The 18,122-nt window shown below is 34.9% G+C and overlaps 1 protein-coding gene across 1 annotated transcript in view; it reads left to right on the top strand.

Annotated features, from left to right (window-relative positions):
* LOC135078908 (epidermal retinol dehydrogenase 2-like) overlaps nucleotides 1–18,122 on the top strand; it is a 48,700-nt gene that overhangs the window by 5,282 nt on the left and 25,296 nt on the right. Inside the window, exon 2 of the mRNA XM_063973482.1 lies at nucleotides 8,123–8,529. Within this exon, the coding sequence (XP_063829552.1) occupies nucleotides 8,223–8,529 (307 nt within the window). The 5' untranslated portion in view covers nucleotides 8,123–8,222. The remainder of the gene's footprint in view (nucleotides 1–8,122; nucleotides 8,530–18,122) is intronic.

The raw sequence follows: 18,122 nt of genomic DNA on the forward strand, positions 1-18,122 counted from the left end.
TAAGTATAATTAGGAATAATAAACTACAAATGCAATATTCATGTTCTGAATGGAACATGATACAAGCTGAGTATGAGCCATTTTGGTTCAATAAATTGTAATAATGTTATTTAAATTGTGTAAAACCTATTATGTTTGAACCAAATTAACTATTTTTCTTTCTTTCAATATAATGAGAGGTGTGATTTTATCCACACTTGATCTTAATACCCGAGACGTGCCGCTACATCCGACACGTCCACGTGTGCGCACGCGAGCTGCGCCCGCGCACCGGTCAGTTTTCGGTAATCTTGCGAACTTACCGCTCTTTCGGCGCTTTCTCTCGCTTTCACTAATGGCCCACTCGGTTTTTATATTAAATTTAGCACCAAAACCGCTCAATCAGACCTAGAAATTGTTTCAAATTATTTGCTGCAACCTTTCATTGAAATTCCCTTGGATTCGATGAGAATCAATCAATTAAAAATAATTGCTTCCGACTGCAAAGTGCGTTCGCTTGTTTTTATAGCCGCAATTTTAGATTTAATACACAAGTCGTTTGAATGGTTGAACAGAAGATTTAAAGGTACTAACCACGAGACTTTTCCCTTTTACATATTTATAGCTAAAAAGATTTATTGAAAAATGTATGCTATTATACTCTCTGCTTTGTTATAGATCTGCAAACAGTTCAAGATTTTTCGATAGGTCAAGGTAAAAAATAGTAAACACTAAAAAGAACTTGAAGGTCGTGATAATTTATGATGGCAGATGAATAGTCATAAACCTCTATTGAAAATCGGGTAAAAAGCATCAGTGCCTTTTCGAGACAATATCAGTGAAGTGAACCGCGCTTTTAAATTATATTTACAAACTCAGGAACTAAAAAAAAGAAATAAAAGATGAATTATTAGAAATATGTATCATGTTAGGTTTTTTTAAAACATGAAATACCATTTCTTGAATAAACAAATTTTCAGCTCACGATCTCTCTTAATGAATGGAAAAATAGTTTTTTGACCTCATGAACTCTACTTCCTTATAAATAATTTATTTCAAGCATTTTGAGCAACAACAACATAGAAAAATATTATTGTTTTCCACGACGGTATTACCTGTTGTGTTTAAGTACATAAGTAAGTAGGTACATCATTTATCTTGGTGTGGGTTAAAAGTCATGGTATGATCTTATTTGAAACTGAAATACCTATTTACTTAATGTAAATACACATGTAGAGTTCAAATTGTAAACAGAGTCAAAAGTCAAGTTTCTTAAATTATTTATTTATTTATTTATTTACAACAACAACAACACTTCACTAACATTATCTGTAATTATAACAAGTATAATTATTAAACTTCAGAAAATAACAATAAATGTAATTTTTAATTCACTGTGTTTATTTATGTGTAGTAGGAATGCGATCATCGCCGTCATTTTTTAATCTATACTAAAGCTGAAGAGTTTGTTTGTTTACTTGAACGCACTAATCTCCAAAACTACTGGTCAGATTTAAAAAATTCTTTCAGTGTTAGATAGCCTATTTATCGAGGAAGGCTATATATAGGCTATACAACATCAACATCAATAGGAGCTGAGCAACAATGAAAAATGTTGCGAAAACGGGTTTTCACGCGTACGAAGTCGCGGACACAGCTAGTCAGTCGATAAGAATGAAATCTCGACGCACGCACTCTTTGATGTTTTACCGACAGTATTGTTTCCATTTATGCGAATGTTTGTCCGATGGAACAATCGATATGCACCGCGACTAACGACTCGGTGTCAAACGATTATCGAATGCCGATGCCGGTCACGATCGCCGGCTATAATATGACCACCACAAACATACGATTCGAAACATGCATACAATCGATGTTTTTTGTTTTGTTACGAGCATCGATTATAAACAATCGTTGTTTTGACTCTTACCGATAACATGGAGTGACACAAGGGACCTTATATAAAATAGTAATTTGATTGGAAAGCTTAGTGAATAACTGAAACACAAAATATGCAATAAGTCTCGAAAATGGCCGACACCATTTATATAAATAAATACATAGCTGTTAATTTTCTGTAGGTAGGTACTCACATTCGGTCTAGTCTGTCACTAACTGCATCTGCCTGACATTGAGCAACATCGGAAATCACAAATTCAATCACGTAGTCCACCGGTTCAAAATCCAACAATGTTTTTGAGGAACTTTTATAACGTAGTTATATGCATTTTACATTATGACTTCCTGTATGTTTTCAATGCAGGAAAATCTCAAAATTTACTTACGGCTTCAATTAGTAAAAGCAAAACACCGTTGAGCATGTACCGTTACATAATGCAAGACATTTTGAGAAACCACAAACCCGACTTAAAAACTACCGCGACATGGCAATCAAAATATTCAATGTAGCCGTACATTTAATTGGTAACAAACTACACTCTGAACTAAATATACATATGTATACGGGTTGGTAAGTACTTACTCGTAGTTCAAAGATAACCATAGATTATTACATATGACGATGGTAGGAGTTCCACTTCGTTTGCCATCAATTGGGCTGTATAATTTTCCTGTTCGCATTACATGAGTTGCAATTTTGAAACATTGTTTGATATTATTTTCCAACATGACTGTGTATTATGTGGGTGCGTGACAGTTTATATAAGTTTATATGATATAAATTCATTTCAATAACGTTCATATTGTATAATAAACGTATATTATAATAACACTTGATATAATTTTTTAACATATAATGTTTACTTCATATAATAAATCATTTCTAATAATGTCATTTCAGATACCAATCAAAACGCATAAAGACATTTGATATAAACCTTACTTAACCTAAGACTGATTTGATGTAATTTTGTTTAATATAAATAATATTTCATATAACCATTACATAAAATAAATATTATTTGTTATAACGACTATTTGGTATACTCTTTAATTGACATAATTTCTGATAGATATAACTTTTAGTATGTTCTTCTTTAGCTTGACTTATAAATGACTTTAGTGACAAAAACGAATCGCCGTAAAACCGACTCCACGTAGTCTTGTCTGCCCTACCCCTAGAGTGTAATTTAGAAGCGCGTAGGCACGGAGGGGCGAGGCGGCCCGCGGGCTGAGGAGCAGGTGGCTGGAAGCGAGGCGCCGCGGCTGAGGCTGGCCGGACGAAGACGCGGTGTCGAGCGAAAGCCATCTGCGACGATTAGCACGCGAGGGACCGCCAGAGCCCCGCAGTGCCGGAGCCGTGACAGAAGTCTCAAGTTTTTAGTCAAATTTGCATGCTGCATGCCTGCTTGCCTGCTTGCTTGCTTGCTTGCCTGCTTGCTTGCTTGCTTGCTTGCCTGCTTGCTTGCCTGCTTGCTAGCTTGCTTGCTTGCTAGCTTGCTTGCCTGCTTGCTTGCCTGCATGCTAGCTTGCTTGCTCGCTTGCTTGCTTGCTCGTTTGCTAGCTTGCTTGTTTGCTTGCTGCATGCAATGCTTATTATAACAATTGAACTTTATATAAAATTATTATTGTTAAATGATTTAAGTTTTATAGGAAAAGAATTTTATCTCATTTGATTGTTCGACACTTTATTTTTATATGATTTGAATGTTGTTTTAAATTTTATACATTGTAAGTTTTATAGAAAATATTCATTATATCAAACCATTTTATATCAGTTAATAGTTATTTGTCTTAAAATTATTCGTTTCAAAATTATATTATTCGTTTATTATAGTAAATAATTATTATATTAAATGATTTTATATAATTTGATGTTATATCTTCTAAGTATTATATGATATGTAGTTATATCATACATTACACACCCGTATTATGTTCCGTTTAACTTTTTAAATAAATTCTGTGAAGTAAGCTAAAGTCTGAAAAAAGTCTTGTTTTGGTAACTTAACTTATTTACCGACACTAGGGTAAGTTAAAACGCTACCTTTCATAAAACCTAACTGTTTTTTATGTTAGATTAAAATGTAAATTGCAATTCTTTGTCGACAACGCAGGCGACAAAATATTATTTACATTCATAAAGTTCTGAAAGTACCTACCTAAATATTGACAAGGATTTGTACTTTTGTACTCAGTACATCTCGGTACAATGTACTGGTGTAATTAATATTGTACCTATTCTTTTAAGATTAAGGCTTGTACCTAACCTACCTCATACTGATGGATTTAGATTATCTACAGGTTTTACAATCAAGACTGAATTTCAAATAGATAAAACAATAACATTGACGCAGGTTAAAAATAGCGTTATAAAGTCTTTAAAGTAATTACAATCTGCACAATCAGTTATAATTACACGAGATAAGAGTGTAATCATATGTCATCAGCTATTGAGAGCGCTGCACACAAAGCGCTATCTCAATGCAAATAATACCTAATTGGTGTCATTATAAAGGTCAACTAATTAGGACTGAACTAATTCAACACCTAATGATAGCCTAGTAATACAATGTTACTAAGGCATTATGTAAGATTGCCTATTGCCCTGTGCCTTGGGTCTTAATAACATACATGAAATGTAACGACTATCAAATCAACCGATTATGTAGAAGATTTTTAATTTAAGCAGTCCTAGCTAGCAGTATAGAGTGGAGGGAGACAAAAAAGCTCTACTAAGATGCATAAACTTTTACTTATGAACTTTCAAAAACAACTTTCGTATGTTCAAATGTTAAATACCTATCTATGTTAAAAATAAAAAAACCCAACACTTAACATTTGTTTGTGTGCTTGTGTACCTACCTATTCAATGCAATGAATAATAGATTTGCATTAAATTTTAGGTACGGGCATGTTTTTTTCGTGACTAATACCACAGAGCTAATACAAACAATCGAATTCACCAATTACCTACTCGTACTTAGTCGTCATAAGTTAAATCTTCAAATAGTATTTTTTGGGTGGACCAGGGCATACTACAAAGCAATGTTATTTAAACTTAAGGTCTAACACCAGTCTCAATTGTCAATATAGTCGGTGTTAATAGAATTTTGCAATATTGTTTTAGGCAAATACATAGAAACAATGATTTGGACATTATTTTACGTTGTATGTTAATTGACATCAATCATCATCACAAGGCAAATCCATTTTTAAAACGAATTTAATAATTTTTAAGCTGTGTTGTAAAGTTTTTTCTTAATCCGTCCATTAAACATTCTTCTCGTAAATGAATAATTTTCTTTCTATGGAATTAAAAATCGTAATATTTTGCAAGATTTCCAGAATTTATGAATAAGCGTCGACTTGCTCGGAACTTTCCATTAGGTTAGATAGACGGGCTATAATATTATTTATTTATTTATTTAAAGACTTTATTGCACACACAACAATGTTCCGTACAAAAAGGCGAGCTTAATGCCATACGTCATTCTCTCTCTATTATCTCGACATATCAAATAAGAAACTAGTCAAACCCCACTCAACATTAAAACATTTAGTTCACGTTTAGTCTTATCAATAGGTACAAACCTACTTAAAGTTACAGGATCTGAACATAATACTATTTGGTACTACCTAATATTAGGAGTTCCATAGTAGTCTGGGCGTAGAGGCATGCAGCTGTTTGTGCAATGGTTGCATTCACCGCTGCTTGCGACACCGCTGGATGTGTGAACGAGCTGCACGGAGCCATCTAGGCTTTGGGTCCTTACTACCGAACTTGTGACAGTTTAGCCGACTTACTATGTATTTACAAAGCACATGATATTAAGTAAACTCAAAAACAATGTTACCTGATTGTATTTGACGTTGCTTGTGACTTTTGAGTGTGCTAAATCATAACTACTCTCAAGAAAATAATTACCTAGTAAGTTGAAAGGTGAGTACTTATAAAATAGAGCATTTACTTGTAACAGAACAACGAACCGCTCTATAAAACGGTCTAGTGTCAATGTCACTCTTTCACGAAACAAAAGTTGTACATTATTTGTAGCTGTATTTTCATTCGTAAGAACGTTACATTACCTAGAAATAATCTAGTCTGTACTCACCTTTAACTTGACCACACGACTCTACCATTTTAAACATGACAGGACACTTGAAGCAAAATCTGTTTGACAAGTATATTACGAAGTCTAGTGATATTTGTTAGTTTACCAGTCTTCAACCAATGACAGCAATTCTGATCAACCTTGAGCCACGAGCTCGCCTCAAAAGGTTGCCATACGGCAGACGTCACGGTACAATGCGCTGCTTGCCTAACGACGGCGTTTCCGTCAAACGATATCTCTACGTTATAAAATATCATCCACGTTTCGCCACTGTCTCTATCAGCACAGATTTTACCCAGGAACTATCTGTATGAGCTATAATATGAGATGTTTAACATATGATTTGGTGAAAGAAGCACCGTGTGAGCTAATTTTGCTGGTGCGGTCCGAAATATAGAGAAAAATAAGGGGACTGCCTTTTGGTGTTTGCCTGAAAAGCACAATATTGAACTGTACTAAACAAAAATGAAAAGAATTCTAAATTACTTTACGCTATACTGACCCAAATTGTAGGTGAATACCTAGAATACCTCCATAAAACGTTAAGTAAAAGAAAACCGCATGCATTTACTACGTCTTTAAGTTTGGTGAGAGACTTACCCTTGCAACGGAAAGTGAATGGAAGTAAAGATCGGGGCCGCATGGAGCGATTTGTCAATTATTGGATACCTAGATCTTGTTGATTGACGTAGGAGCTAAGTTCTTACTGAATCGGTTGATAGAGTTCATACACATCGAATTCATAAAACACCCGAAGTATCAGACCGAATTCTGATTCGTGAAATGAACTTAAGCAAAAACCAAAACAAATACGAACGTAACTTATTTTCCCAAATGACGTTAAACACCAGTGAAAGCATTACATAAACACGAAGGCCGATCGTTAAATACCAAATCAAACAGGTACCGGACCCAAAAACAGCTATAACGAGCGCTTTTGATCCAGTTTGCACACGTTGATCTTGAAAGTAATAGCAATCGACGAAAAAATTCTGATACGATTGCTGCAGTTATTTCAGAACGAAATGGTCATTCTGTGACTCAAAACAATGATATTTTCAACCGAGATAATTCAAACTTCTTAAACAATGTCCAATATCTTAAACAATATGTAGAGAAATCTGGTAGACATTTTAAGAGAAAGGCTTTTAAGTAAAGTTATTATGTATTTGGATAAAGCCTGGACGAAATAATATTATCTATGGTAAAAGCTTTTATGTAAGATTTAAGATTTGGTTTTCATTAAGTTCACTTCTTCAAGCACTTTTTTAACATCTCTCATTTTGTTAAAATATCATTTTTGAGACATTTTTATGTGCAGTCTCAAAATGTTAAACCATCGAATGGTTTTGGTTCCTAAATGTTCATACTGCATAAGTGTACCTAGCTATTGTATGCGAACGCCAGAGACCTGTAGTTTGTATTAATAGATGTTTATCTTTCAACGTGTTCTATAATACATAGGTATTTTTTAGACGAGGTAATTTACAGACAACCTGAATGCCTTCAATTATCCTAATAGCAGCTCGTAGGTATTTGTTTTACTAAAAGCTCTTTTATCTTCCTAATTCGTGTTTACATTTAAACCGGGGACTTCCTTCTCTGTGTGTTTAGTGCACTAATTTTGTTTTCTCTGTCTCGGTGGTGATTACCCATAAAATATAAATAGCAATTATTGACAAGGTCAAAGTCTGCAAACGTTTTTGCAGGTTTTTTACCTTATCTAACAGGTTTGCTATGTTTATCAAGTGTCTTCCGCGTGACTAACCGAAAAAACATTAATGTAGTGGTACAAAAGCACTGTTCTGTATAAGCACGGACAGACAACCATGAATTAATCTTATGAGCGGTCGTGGAGCGGTTAAATAGAGTTATTTTGCAATAAATGTTTAATTTGCTGGTGACTTTACTTGTACCAGGTTACAATACAAACTTTGACTGACTGTATAAGCAACCAAAACCGACTTAGGTAAAGAAATAGCAGTGTTGTAAGTGTTAGGTTAGATATCAAAAGACTCAAATTTAAAAAACGAATGTTTGAGTTGTTTTGTAAAAACAAGTTTGACAAATAATGTATAGACATAATAAAAATTAAGACTTAATAAGGTTTATTTCATTATTTTCAGGTACCTAATACAAAAAGGGGGGCTACAAAGCTACCCTGTAGCTCGGACTACCCCGAGTGATGCCAAGCGTTGCGGCCCAGCACCAGTGATCAGCATCAGGATGGCCACAGAAACGCAGGAGTACATCAACGGCATGAGGCCGGGCCCTCTCACCAGGGAGATTCCCGAGTGCATGAGGGACAAATACACAGTGCTCCAGTCAATCATGGACTTAGTAGTGTTCGTAATATTCGCAATAGGAACCGTGATACAGGCCATTTATAGGACAATAGTGGGAGTGCCTAAGAAGGACTTAAAAGGGAAAATTGCCCTAGTGACCGGCGGCGGCGGAGGCCTGGGCAGCCTCATTGCGTTGAGACTCTCCAGGCTGGGATGCACCATCGTGCTGTGGGACATCAATAAACAAGGTCAGTCAGTATCATCATCAACACTAGTACAGTCAGCGTCAAATAGTTCGTGACACCCAAAGTAGCCAATAAGTTCGCAACACGTCTTTGTTATAGGTAACTAGCTTTCCGCCCGCGGCATCGCCCGCGTGGAATTTTGTCTGTCACAGAAAAACTTTATCGCGCGCGTCCCTGTTTCAAAAACCGGGATAAAAACTATCCTATGTTCTTTCCCGGGACTCAAACTATCTCTATGCCAAATTTCATCAAAATCGGTTGCGAGGTTTAAGCGGGAAAGCGTAACAGACAGACAGACAGACAGACAGACAGACAGACAGACAGACAGACAGACAGAGTTACTTTCGCATTTATAATATTAGTTGGGATAGTTGGGATTAGAATAAGGTTGTGTCATTAATTTTTTGGCCACTTTGAGTGTCATGAACTATGTGATGCTGACTGTAGCACCAGATGAATTTATTTTATTTCATGATGATACAACACCGCGTATGCTAATCCCAAAATGCGCGTATAATATTGAAATTGCCTTTCGCAACAATATCGTAAAATTGATGTATCGTATAATTAACGTGAGCATGTTTTATATGCCTTCAGATATATTGGTTAATAACGGATTGACCTTGACAAAGGAGAGTCAATCGATAAAACTTAAATCTCAATTTTTGAAAAAATTAAATACATTGAATCACGTGCATTTATATTTTTTGAGTTTATTGCTCAATTAGCAGCCTTTACACAGTATAATACATTATATTAGGTATTATATAAAATATTGATATAAAAACAAAAGTATTTTTCGCAAATGTAAAGGAGCTTTTTATTTTTGTTATCAAAATAAATAAATAAAAAGTTTTTATTTCGAACAACTCATAGTTCATAATGAGGTTAGTAAACACACACCTTAAATGCTAATGTTAGTAATCATTATCAAGTGATTATTATTTTCCAGTGTATAAAATATTATAATTAAATCAAATTAAATAAAAATCAAAAAGTCAATAAATTAAATATCAAATTAAATTAAATCAATTAAAAATCAATAAATATAATTAAATTAAAAATTAAATTAAATTCAATCAATTAAAACCAAATAAATAAAAGTAAATAAATAAATAAATTCAATTATTAAGATAATTATAAATAATTTATCATTCTCATGTAGGTACCTACTTAAAGTGCCAGTAGCGTTTATCAGTTAGCACGTTTTAGTATGTTTTGATCGAATCGAGTAGGTTAATGTACTTTTTGTGTACATAAAAAATACACAGGTCATGTAAATAATCACTTGTTTTCATTAGCACGAGATAACGTACATAGAAGACCTCAGTATAGATTCTATTATGAAGTCTTCTTAGATTATTCTGCAAAACGATATCGTCAAGTTCTTGACATCAAATCAATAGATGTAAATATGCATCTATTGAATTCAGTTGGTCTCTCGTACTCTCTTCTCATTTTTCGAGATGCAGATACGGCCAAAATATTGAAATAATTTTTAGGATAGATCCACGAACCCAAGGTAAATAAATAAATAAATAATACAGATTTCAAAACAGCTAGAACATACATAATATAGAGCTTTTGACAGATTTTCAAAATATGTACTTATAAATACGTTTATTTCATGGATATAAAAAAAAAACATAGTACGAGTACGACGTCTACATACGTAGTCAATGTAGGTAAATGATAAAAACAAAAAATCCAACAGTTTAAAGACAACAAAAAATAAAAATTGTTATCGACAATAGGCCACAGGTCAAAAGTTAACAAAACAATAATATTATTATATTATAAGCCAATGAACTTTGTAGGTACCTACTATGAGGTGAAATGTCTGAAGCCTAATTTTGACAGTTCTGCGTCACAAAACGTTCAAAAGATGTTCGGCACTATAAATGACATTCAAAACTTGCTTGACACATTTTAAGGCTGTGATGCTATACCTTAAATATTGAAAAGTAATTTGCTTGAATGTTTGCTTACTTGAGTTTTAAATTAATTTTGAGCGTCGTTTAAAAATACGAGTTAAATAAGGACGAGAAATCATAAAAATGTTGTAGGTACCTACCTACCTACTTATCGAGTTAGCTTTGACTTTTCAATGACGAAATAACTTAGTTAATGCAATTTTGTTTAAATGAATTATATTAATCGAATCGATATTGAACATCTCTAGGCCTAGATGACGACAGACATGCTGCTGCCGATAGATGTACCTATAATTAACGCATTCATGAACATGAGATCATCTCATATCAACAGGGTCGGACTGGGCCGGAAGGGCCCGGGTGGCTGATCGCAATCCCAAGGCCCGAGACTAGATCATGGTGATGGGATACTATCGAAAAATACTGAGATACACAAATTGAGATAAACAAACTGTAAAAAATGTATTACAATACTAAAATAAAGTAAAATAATAAGTAGGTATTTACTAATAACAAATAATAATATAAAGCTAGCCAATCAACATTTTTTTGAAAACAGGAGAACTTTCAGCTAAGCAGTTAATGACTCGATCGTAAAAGCTGCTGTTTTCGTAATCCTTGTTTAGATCCGATTCTGTATTTAATACAGTGTGACTTACGATAAAGTGCACATATGAAATTAGGTGAAACTAGATCTATTTTTATCGACAAAAAGCAGGTCAAAAATTTTTTGAGATTTTTTTTTAATTTTTTATATGTAGATTTTTTTTCTTCCAATTACTTATTGTAAACAAAACGTAATCACTTTTAAACTAAGAGGTATATCCTGTAAAAACAGTAATAATGCTAAATAATAGACGATACTAAAAAAATACATAAAATACTCAGAAAATGCCAACAAATAATAAAAAATGATACTTTTTGAAAAAATCTGCTTTTAAATTCGTGTTTTTTTGGTTATTTGATAAATTTATCCAAAAAATGCCCCTATAACAGGTGGTTTTTATTACTTTGTATTATTCTCTATCGTATTACCTTTGTAAAACCAAAAATCGCATGTCTCTATCCCTATCACAACATTTGCTATGATCGTTTGAACTAAGCCTCTCCGGGCGCGCCATTCAACGCTTCGTTAACTACGAAACTGAAAATGGCTCTAGATTTGTAATTTTGATAAAGACAAGTTAGATTTCAAATAAAAACAAAAGATTTCGAAGTAAAATAAGCATTTTAGTTAAAATTAAAATTGTCCCTACCTGTAGCGGAGAATAATGTTGTGGTAGGCCTTTGTTCAAACTATAATAGAAAATGTTGTGATAGGGATAGAGACATGCGATTTTTTGTTTTACAAAGGTAATACGATAGAGAATAATACAAAGCAATAAAAACCACCTGTTATAGGGGCATTTTTTGGAGAAAACCAAAAAAACACGAATTTATAAGCAGATTTTTTTCAAAAAGTATCATTTTTTATTATTTGTTGGCATTTTCTTAGTATTTTTTTAGTATCTATCGTCTGTTATTAAGCATTATTACTGTTTTTATTTTATCAGGATATAGCTCTTAGTTTAAAAGTTATTACGTTTTCTTTACAATAAGTAATTTTAAGAAAAAAAAATATCTAAAAAATTAAATAAAAATCTCAAAAAAAAATTGACCTCTTTTTTGTCGATAAAAATAGGTCTAGTTTCACCTAATTTCATATGTACACTTTATCGTGACTCACACTGTATAATTAACGAATCTAACAGTTCTTGCCCCAGTAGAGAACGAAGTCTCGTTTTATGCGCTTTAATGCTGAAAATCGTCTCTCACAAGTCACTTGCGTGAATGAAATTGTGAGAATTTAAACACTGTAATAATTTACATAAAAAATCAAAATAAAACTCCCATCATTTTCCGGCAATTTTCCGAGTATTGCATTTATTAGAGAACGCAATTTTATTTTTGGGACATGTGTGGGTCAATGTGGTCAATAGAAGCTTAACCTCAAGTTTTTGGGGTCGCCACCCTTGTCCCCCAACCGCCATCTTGAAAAAAGGGGTGAAAACACTTTTTAAGCGTCTTACAAAAAATTCGCTATGTCATAATTTGTAGCAAATTGTTTTGCCTACAAATATGTTTACACAGGCCCCTCTTTCCCACTGGGCACTTTGGGCACGTGCCCAGGGCCCCACGACGGAAGGGGCCCCCGTCTGCTCAAAAGACCTTTTTCCAGATTATAAGACCCCCCTTGATCCTTATGTGCCCAGGGCCCCTAGTAAGTTACTCTTTCAAGGTCACTAACATAATTATTATTACTGGACGGGATTATTACTGATGGAAGAAACATATTCCATAAACAACAACCACTCATCGATCACAGCGGGCATCAGCTCGTGATACGCGATGTGCTGGTACCTACATAGCAATGTTCACGTCCCTGGCGACCTGGTAAAGCTTGTCGTCGCCCCAGCAAGGGTTGAGCTCGTGCAGCTTGTCGGCCAAGTAATTGTGGTTGCGGAACAGCCAGAAGATCAGGTTGACCTGATCTCAACATCAATGCCGTGGAGAGCGTTGCGCCTAGCTAAATTATGTTTGTGTGACGAGTGGTTTCCCCACAATAGTCCAGCGGCGGCGGGGTTCAAACCAGTGTTCCTTGGATCCCGAGTCGGCCAGTCTGACATCTTCACCGTTCGGTATTGTAGCTTTGTTCTATAGTTCAGGATTCTATATGAGTATCTACTGCTTGACTGCCAAAAATCCAACCAATGAAGGCCAGGGCATCATGAAAGAAACATAAATGCTCAAAGCCCTCTTTCCCACTGGGCACTTAAGCCACGTGCTCAAGGCCCCGCGACGGAGGGGGCCCCCGTCTGTCCGTCTCAAAATACCTTTTTCTAGATGACAAGGGCCCCCTTGATCCGTAAGTGCCCAGGGCCCCTAGTAGGTTAAAGACGGCCCTGTGTTTACATAACTTTTTGTTCTAAATTAAATTAGAGAAGTTATACATAAGCAAAAAGGATTTTTTTTTTGCTTATAACTTCTTTAATCTTTAATTATGTATTTGTAGGCAAAGCAATTTTCTACAAATTATGACTGTACAATTTTTTTGTACGACGCATAGTTTCCGAGACATGCACGCGGGCAACCGTAGCACAGGGGCCACGCTTGCCGCATGCCCCGCAACCCAGGCCCGTGGGGGGCCCGCGCAGGCTGGGGCCCGGCTGGCAAATGCCACCTCGACTGTATGGCCAGTCCGACGCTGCATATCAATCAATCACTATCACAGAACTGTGACCGCGTGGTTTCGGCGTGGTAATTAGGCCCTTAGGGTCATGCTTATTAACTTAAGCTGTCGAAAGTGCAGCTAATATGAATACACAAATACTACCCTTTTCTGCGAAGACACTCGAGCTGGTTTCCCAACGTTTACAACTCACAACCTCACGCATCGGTGTTATCTACGCAAATCGTAGGCAACGACCGCGTGTATTGTTGCGAAACTGCTAAATTACCGCGTCAACTTCGTGTTATGTCTTTCATGAACTGAGATTATCTTGGGTAGATTAATTAGGCACAAAGTTTTATGATATTTTAAAGAAGTATTAGCTCTTGTTCGAAAAAATGGTTAAGGAAAATCAAACGTGTTAATGGGAAGCTATTTGTGTTTTATTATGTTAAATAAGTACCTATACTTTATTAAATTAGAAGTTTATTTTTCATAAAATTTAAATTAATGCCAAAGAGCTTTAGTTATGTGCAATACAATCGTAGCTACATCCAAAGGCCTATAGCGTACAAATTGAATGGTCATCGAAATCCGAAATCCAATATTTAGATATTAGATATTTGGTATACGATCAAATATTTGCCCTTCGCGACTAGAGCCTGTCGAAACCAGGCCCAGTGTTTGCCCGCGCGGTCCTAAGGCCAAAGTCGCAGTTGCGACAGCTGACCGCTTGTCCACTTGTACAGGGCCCTATTCTGCAAATTTTATTAAATATGCAAGACACCATAATCCGTGCCTTTTCAAGGCGAGAGTGAATAGGCACTTACAGGGTAGGAATGTACCATTAACATCAGGTACGATTGCAGTCAAATACCTGCCTTTTTCTGCATTAAAAAAAATGTTAGCCGACTCTGAAAATGTTAACACGTTTCAGATATCGAAATTGCTTAACGAAGAAACGAGTTTAATACTCGTTACATTACTATTGATGATTGGAATCGACGCTTCTGTCCGCTCTAATTAATTACAACTGTAGCTAACGTGTTTTTCAGCACACGTACCTACAATTGTAAAAGTTCGCGTCGGTGAAGAGGCGTGAGTACTGAGTACTGCTAATAGAGTCCAGATTAGCAGAACATTCAATCAATCAATAAGGCATTTATTGTGTCAGTCATAGGTAATATAGATCTTTAGATAGGTAATTATTAATTATTAAATGGGTCCGCTATACTTAACCTGAAAATTGGGCCTACAATAAATTAGGTTTAACTTGATTTCTCTTTTTTTCTTTTAACTTGCGTCTAGTCTTACTCCTAGTGAGAATTACACATTCGAAATTATTAGAAACTTACATAATAATTTTAATTATTAATTTATTTTTTAGTTTTACGCATCACATAATTTGTTTGGTCCATGGTTACGTTAATTAGAGCGAGATTAATTGCTGATTAACATTAATTGTTGGTCGAGTAGTGAATGTTAACATGCTCATTGAAGCTACGATGCGAAACAAGGTGTTTTGGACAGCAGTAGCGCAGTATAATGGTTAGCCAGTCGAGCCAGATGCATAGCACTTCTATATTTATTGTGAAATCACCTAAACATTGCACTCGACAGAGATGTCTGATCTGAAAAAGTGTCAAAGTTAAGCCCAAAAATGTTATGGAGCTTTTTTCTACTTTTAAAATGAAAAAGAAATCGCCTTGAAAATGAGTTGAGACTGTACCTACTTATTTCAGAAAATGTGCGAATGATGAAGCAGACAGACTGCCGCACTTATTGTGAAAAACGTTGTCGAACATTTTGAGTGACCTCTACTTCAAAATTGCGTGCGCTGACATAATAACAAAATCTATTAATCTTGGGCCATCAGCTTCTTGTTAATTATTAAAATGATGCCTGCACGATGTATAAAAACAATTAACTGAAGGAGTAATCTACCTAGAGGTACAGGAATTCTCAGGCTCATAAGAATCTAAGTTCTGGGCTTACTACAGAATCTATAAAATGAGCAAATAATAGTTTTACACATAGACCTATGTGTAAAACAGTAATTAAGTGTCGGTCTCTGGCAGATGACAATTTGAGGAAACTCATCAGCTTCAGTCTAAACTGTATGTTTATCACATGGCTGTGATAAAAAACAATAATGATACTCAACTTAGGCATTCATAAAACGTGCTAATTGCATTCCAACAAAACTTCGAAGAAGCATCTTCAACGACAAACAAATTAACACTTATAGAAAATTTCGTTCGAGAATAAAACTAAATCTTTTGATCTTATCTGAAGACAATTTAGGTACAATAACATTTTATTGAATGCTTCGTTAGGAACAGAACGATGAATCAAACAATTTATTTAAATTGACATTTCTTCGCAACCAGCACACACCTTGGTACGCGCTCCCTTGTACGAGTTTTGAAAGAGATAATAAATGATTATGCGTCAGGATAGTAAGTGGCTGAGCCATGAGTTTGGAGTGACACAGTAAACCTAATAGTTTAAAGTTGTACAACTTTAAAGTACAAAATAATAAGTATAATTTCTTACTTGGTAATGTGCTTGATAATTTATAGGTACCTATGTGTTTAAGAAACTAGCAGCCGCCCGCGACTTCGTACGCGTGGATCCCATTTTACCCCCTTAGGGGTTGAATTTTGCAAAATCCCGTCTTAGCACCTACGTTCTGAAGGTAACTAACCCCCATGCAAAATTTTAGACTCCTAGCACTTGTAGTTTCTGAGATTTCGTGATGAGTCAGTCAATCACTTAATCGCTTATATAGATGTGAGCAAATTGTATTTTTAACAGTGTAAGTATACAATATGTACTGTTGGTGTACCTTTCCAAGTAAATAAATAAATAATTTATAGTAAGTAGGTAGTTTAAAATACCTAAATCATATAATTTTTCAGATGGATAAAGAGTGATATGAACATACGTTTGCTAGACATACGTCGATTTTCATACTTACTAAGGTTTTTGTTTTAATATTTCGTAGCAGATTACGTATTTGTGTTTAGTTTACCCGGAGTTTTAAACATTATTTAAGTTTGCTGACGCCATGGAAGTAAAAGTTTACTTTCAACCAATAAATCTGATAAACGAACGAGACGCCGAAGACAATAAAACATATCGTCGTTTTGTCCCTCGTGAAAGTGATACCGACCAGCAACGACATGTTAAACGAAACAGTAAATATACATCCTCATATATCATAGATTTATCCGTCTGTTCATAAAAGTTAAATGAAAGTTCTTATGAGTCAAAAGTAACCTGCGACGAGCTCGTGACAACATTTTCGAGATTAAGGTCTGTGCGATTAGGCGGAGAGAAAGAAATCTCCAAATTACTATCTAGCTAAGATTTTGTACACCTAAGCGATTTGCGTAAAAATGTAAAACGCCGCGCCTGAGATTCACCTCGACCTTGAGACAGACGGTTTTTATGAAAAATTATAATCTTAAATAAGCTGTTATTTTTACATTTGATGTAGAACTAACTACTAAGTACCTATAATAAATGTATTACCACAGGACCATTCCTGTGGTAATACATTTATTATACTTAGTCCATACAAATCTGAGTCATTATAAGTCGGCCTTAGTAATTACAAGACAAAAAGCTCTTTGGCGCAGTATACGTAGTAGAGTCAAACGATTTGTTGCAATCAAACCACAGATAGCGCAAAAACTTTGGCTTTTTGAGTGCCGCCGAGCTAAATCGAATGTTTGAGTTGTACACAACCTTGGATATGACTTTTTACACGACCACAGCCGCTGCACTGCCTCAACTGCCTGACGACCGAGCATTTGAGGTTACTGACTTAGTTATTTAGGTATGTTATTTAATACACTCTGCACAGTGAGATCATATTTTTTTACGTCCATAAATGAAATCGAAAAAGTATTATACTTTTTAGGAACATTTTACTACATAGTTCGCACTTTTTTATTGTCTAACTCTAATTCTGCTGTAAAAAAGTTATTTTTTATTTTTATTTTACCAGCTAAATAACCAAATCATAAAATAATAACCTAGTTAAATGTAGCCCTATTATGTAATAAATTAAGACATTTATCTAATTTATTGCAAACCTAATTACTTTTGCAATGACCTAGAAAGAAGTGCAGCCGAGTCATGGCATTTTTGTTTTGCTAACTCGCAGATAAACTTAGTATCAGTGTATCTAAAATTAGTAACACGTCATTTGTATTACAATGTAGATTGTTATACAAACTAGTGTGGCATCATTATTTAATTCATACTGAACATAGCAATTATCTAAGCTAAGTTTTGCAAAATACCCTAGAATTAGCCTGAATCAGTCCCGTAACGAAATACCGCCTGTTGGTTGCAGGTTCATATCCCAGGCAAATGTTTGCGTAATAAGCGCATTCATGTCCAGAGAGTCATGTAGTTATCGCAATGTTAAGTTCTGATTAGTT

The sequence above is a fragment of the Ostrinia nubilalis genome, chromosome 15 (genome assembly GCF_963855985.1).
Source record: "Ostrinia nubilalis chromosome 15, ilOstNubi1.1, whole genome shotgun sequence".
Taxonomy (NCBI): domain Eukaryota; kingdom Metazoa; phylum Arthropoda; class Insecta; order Lepidoptera; family Crambidae; genus Ostrinia; species Ostrinia nubilalis.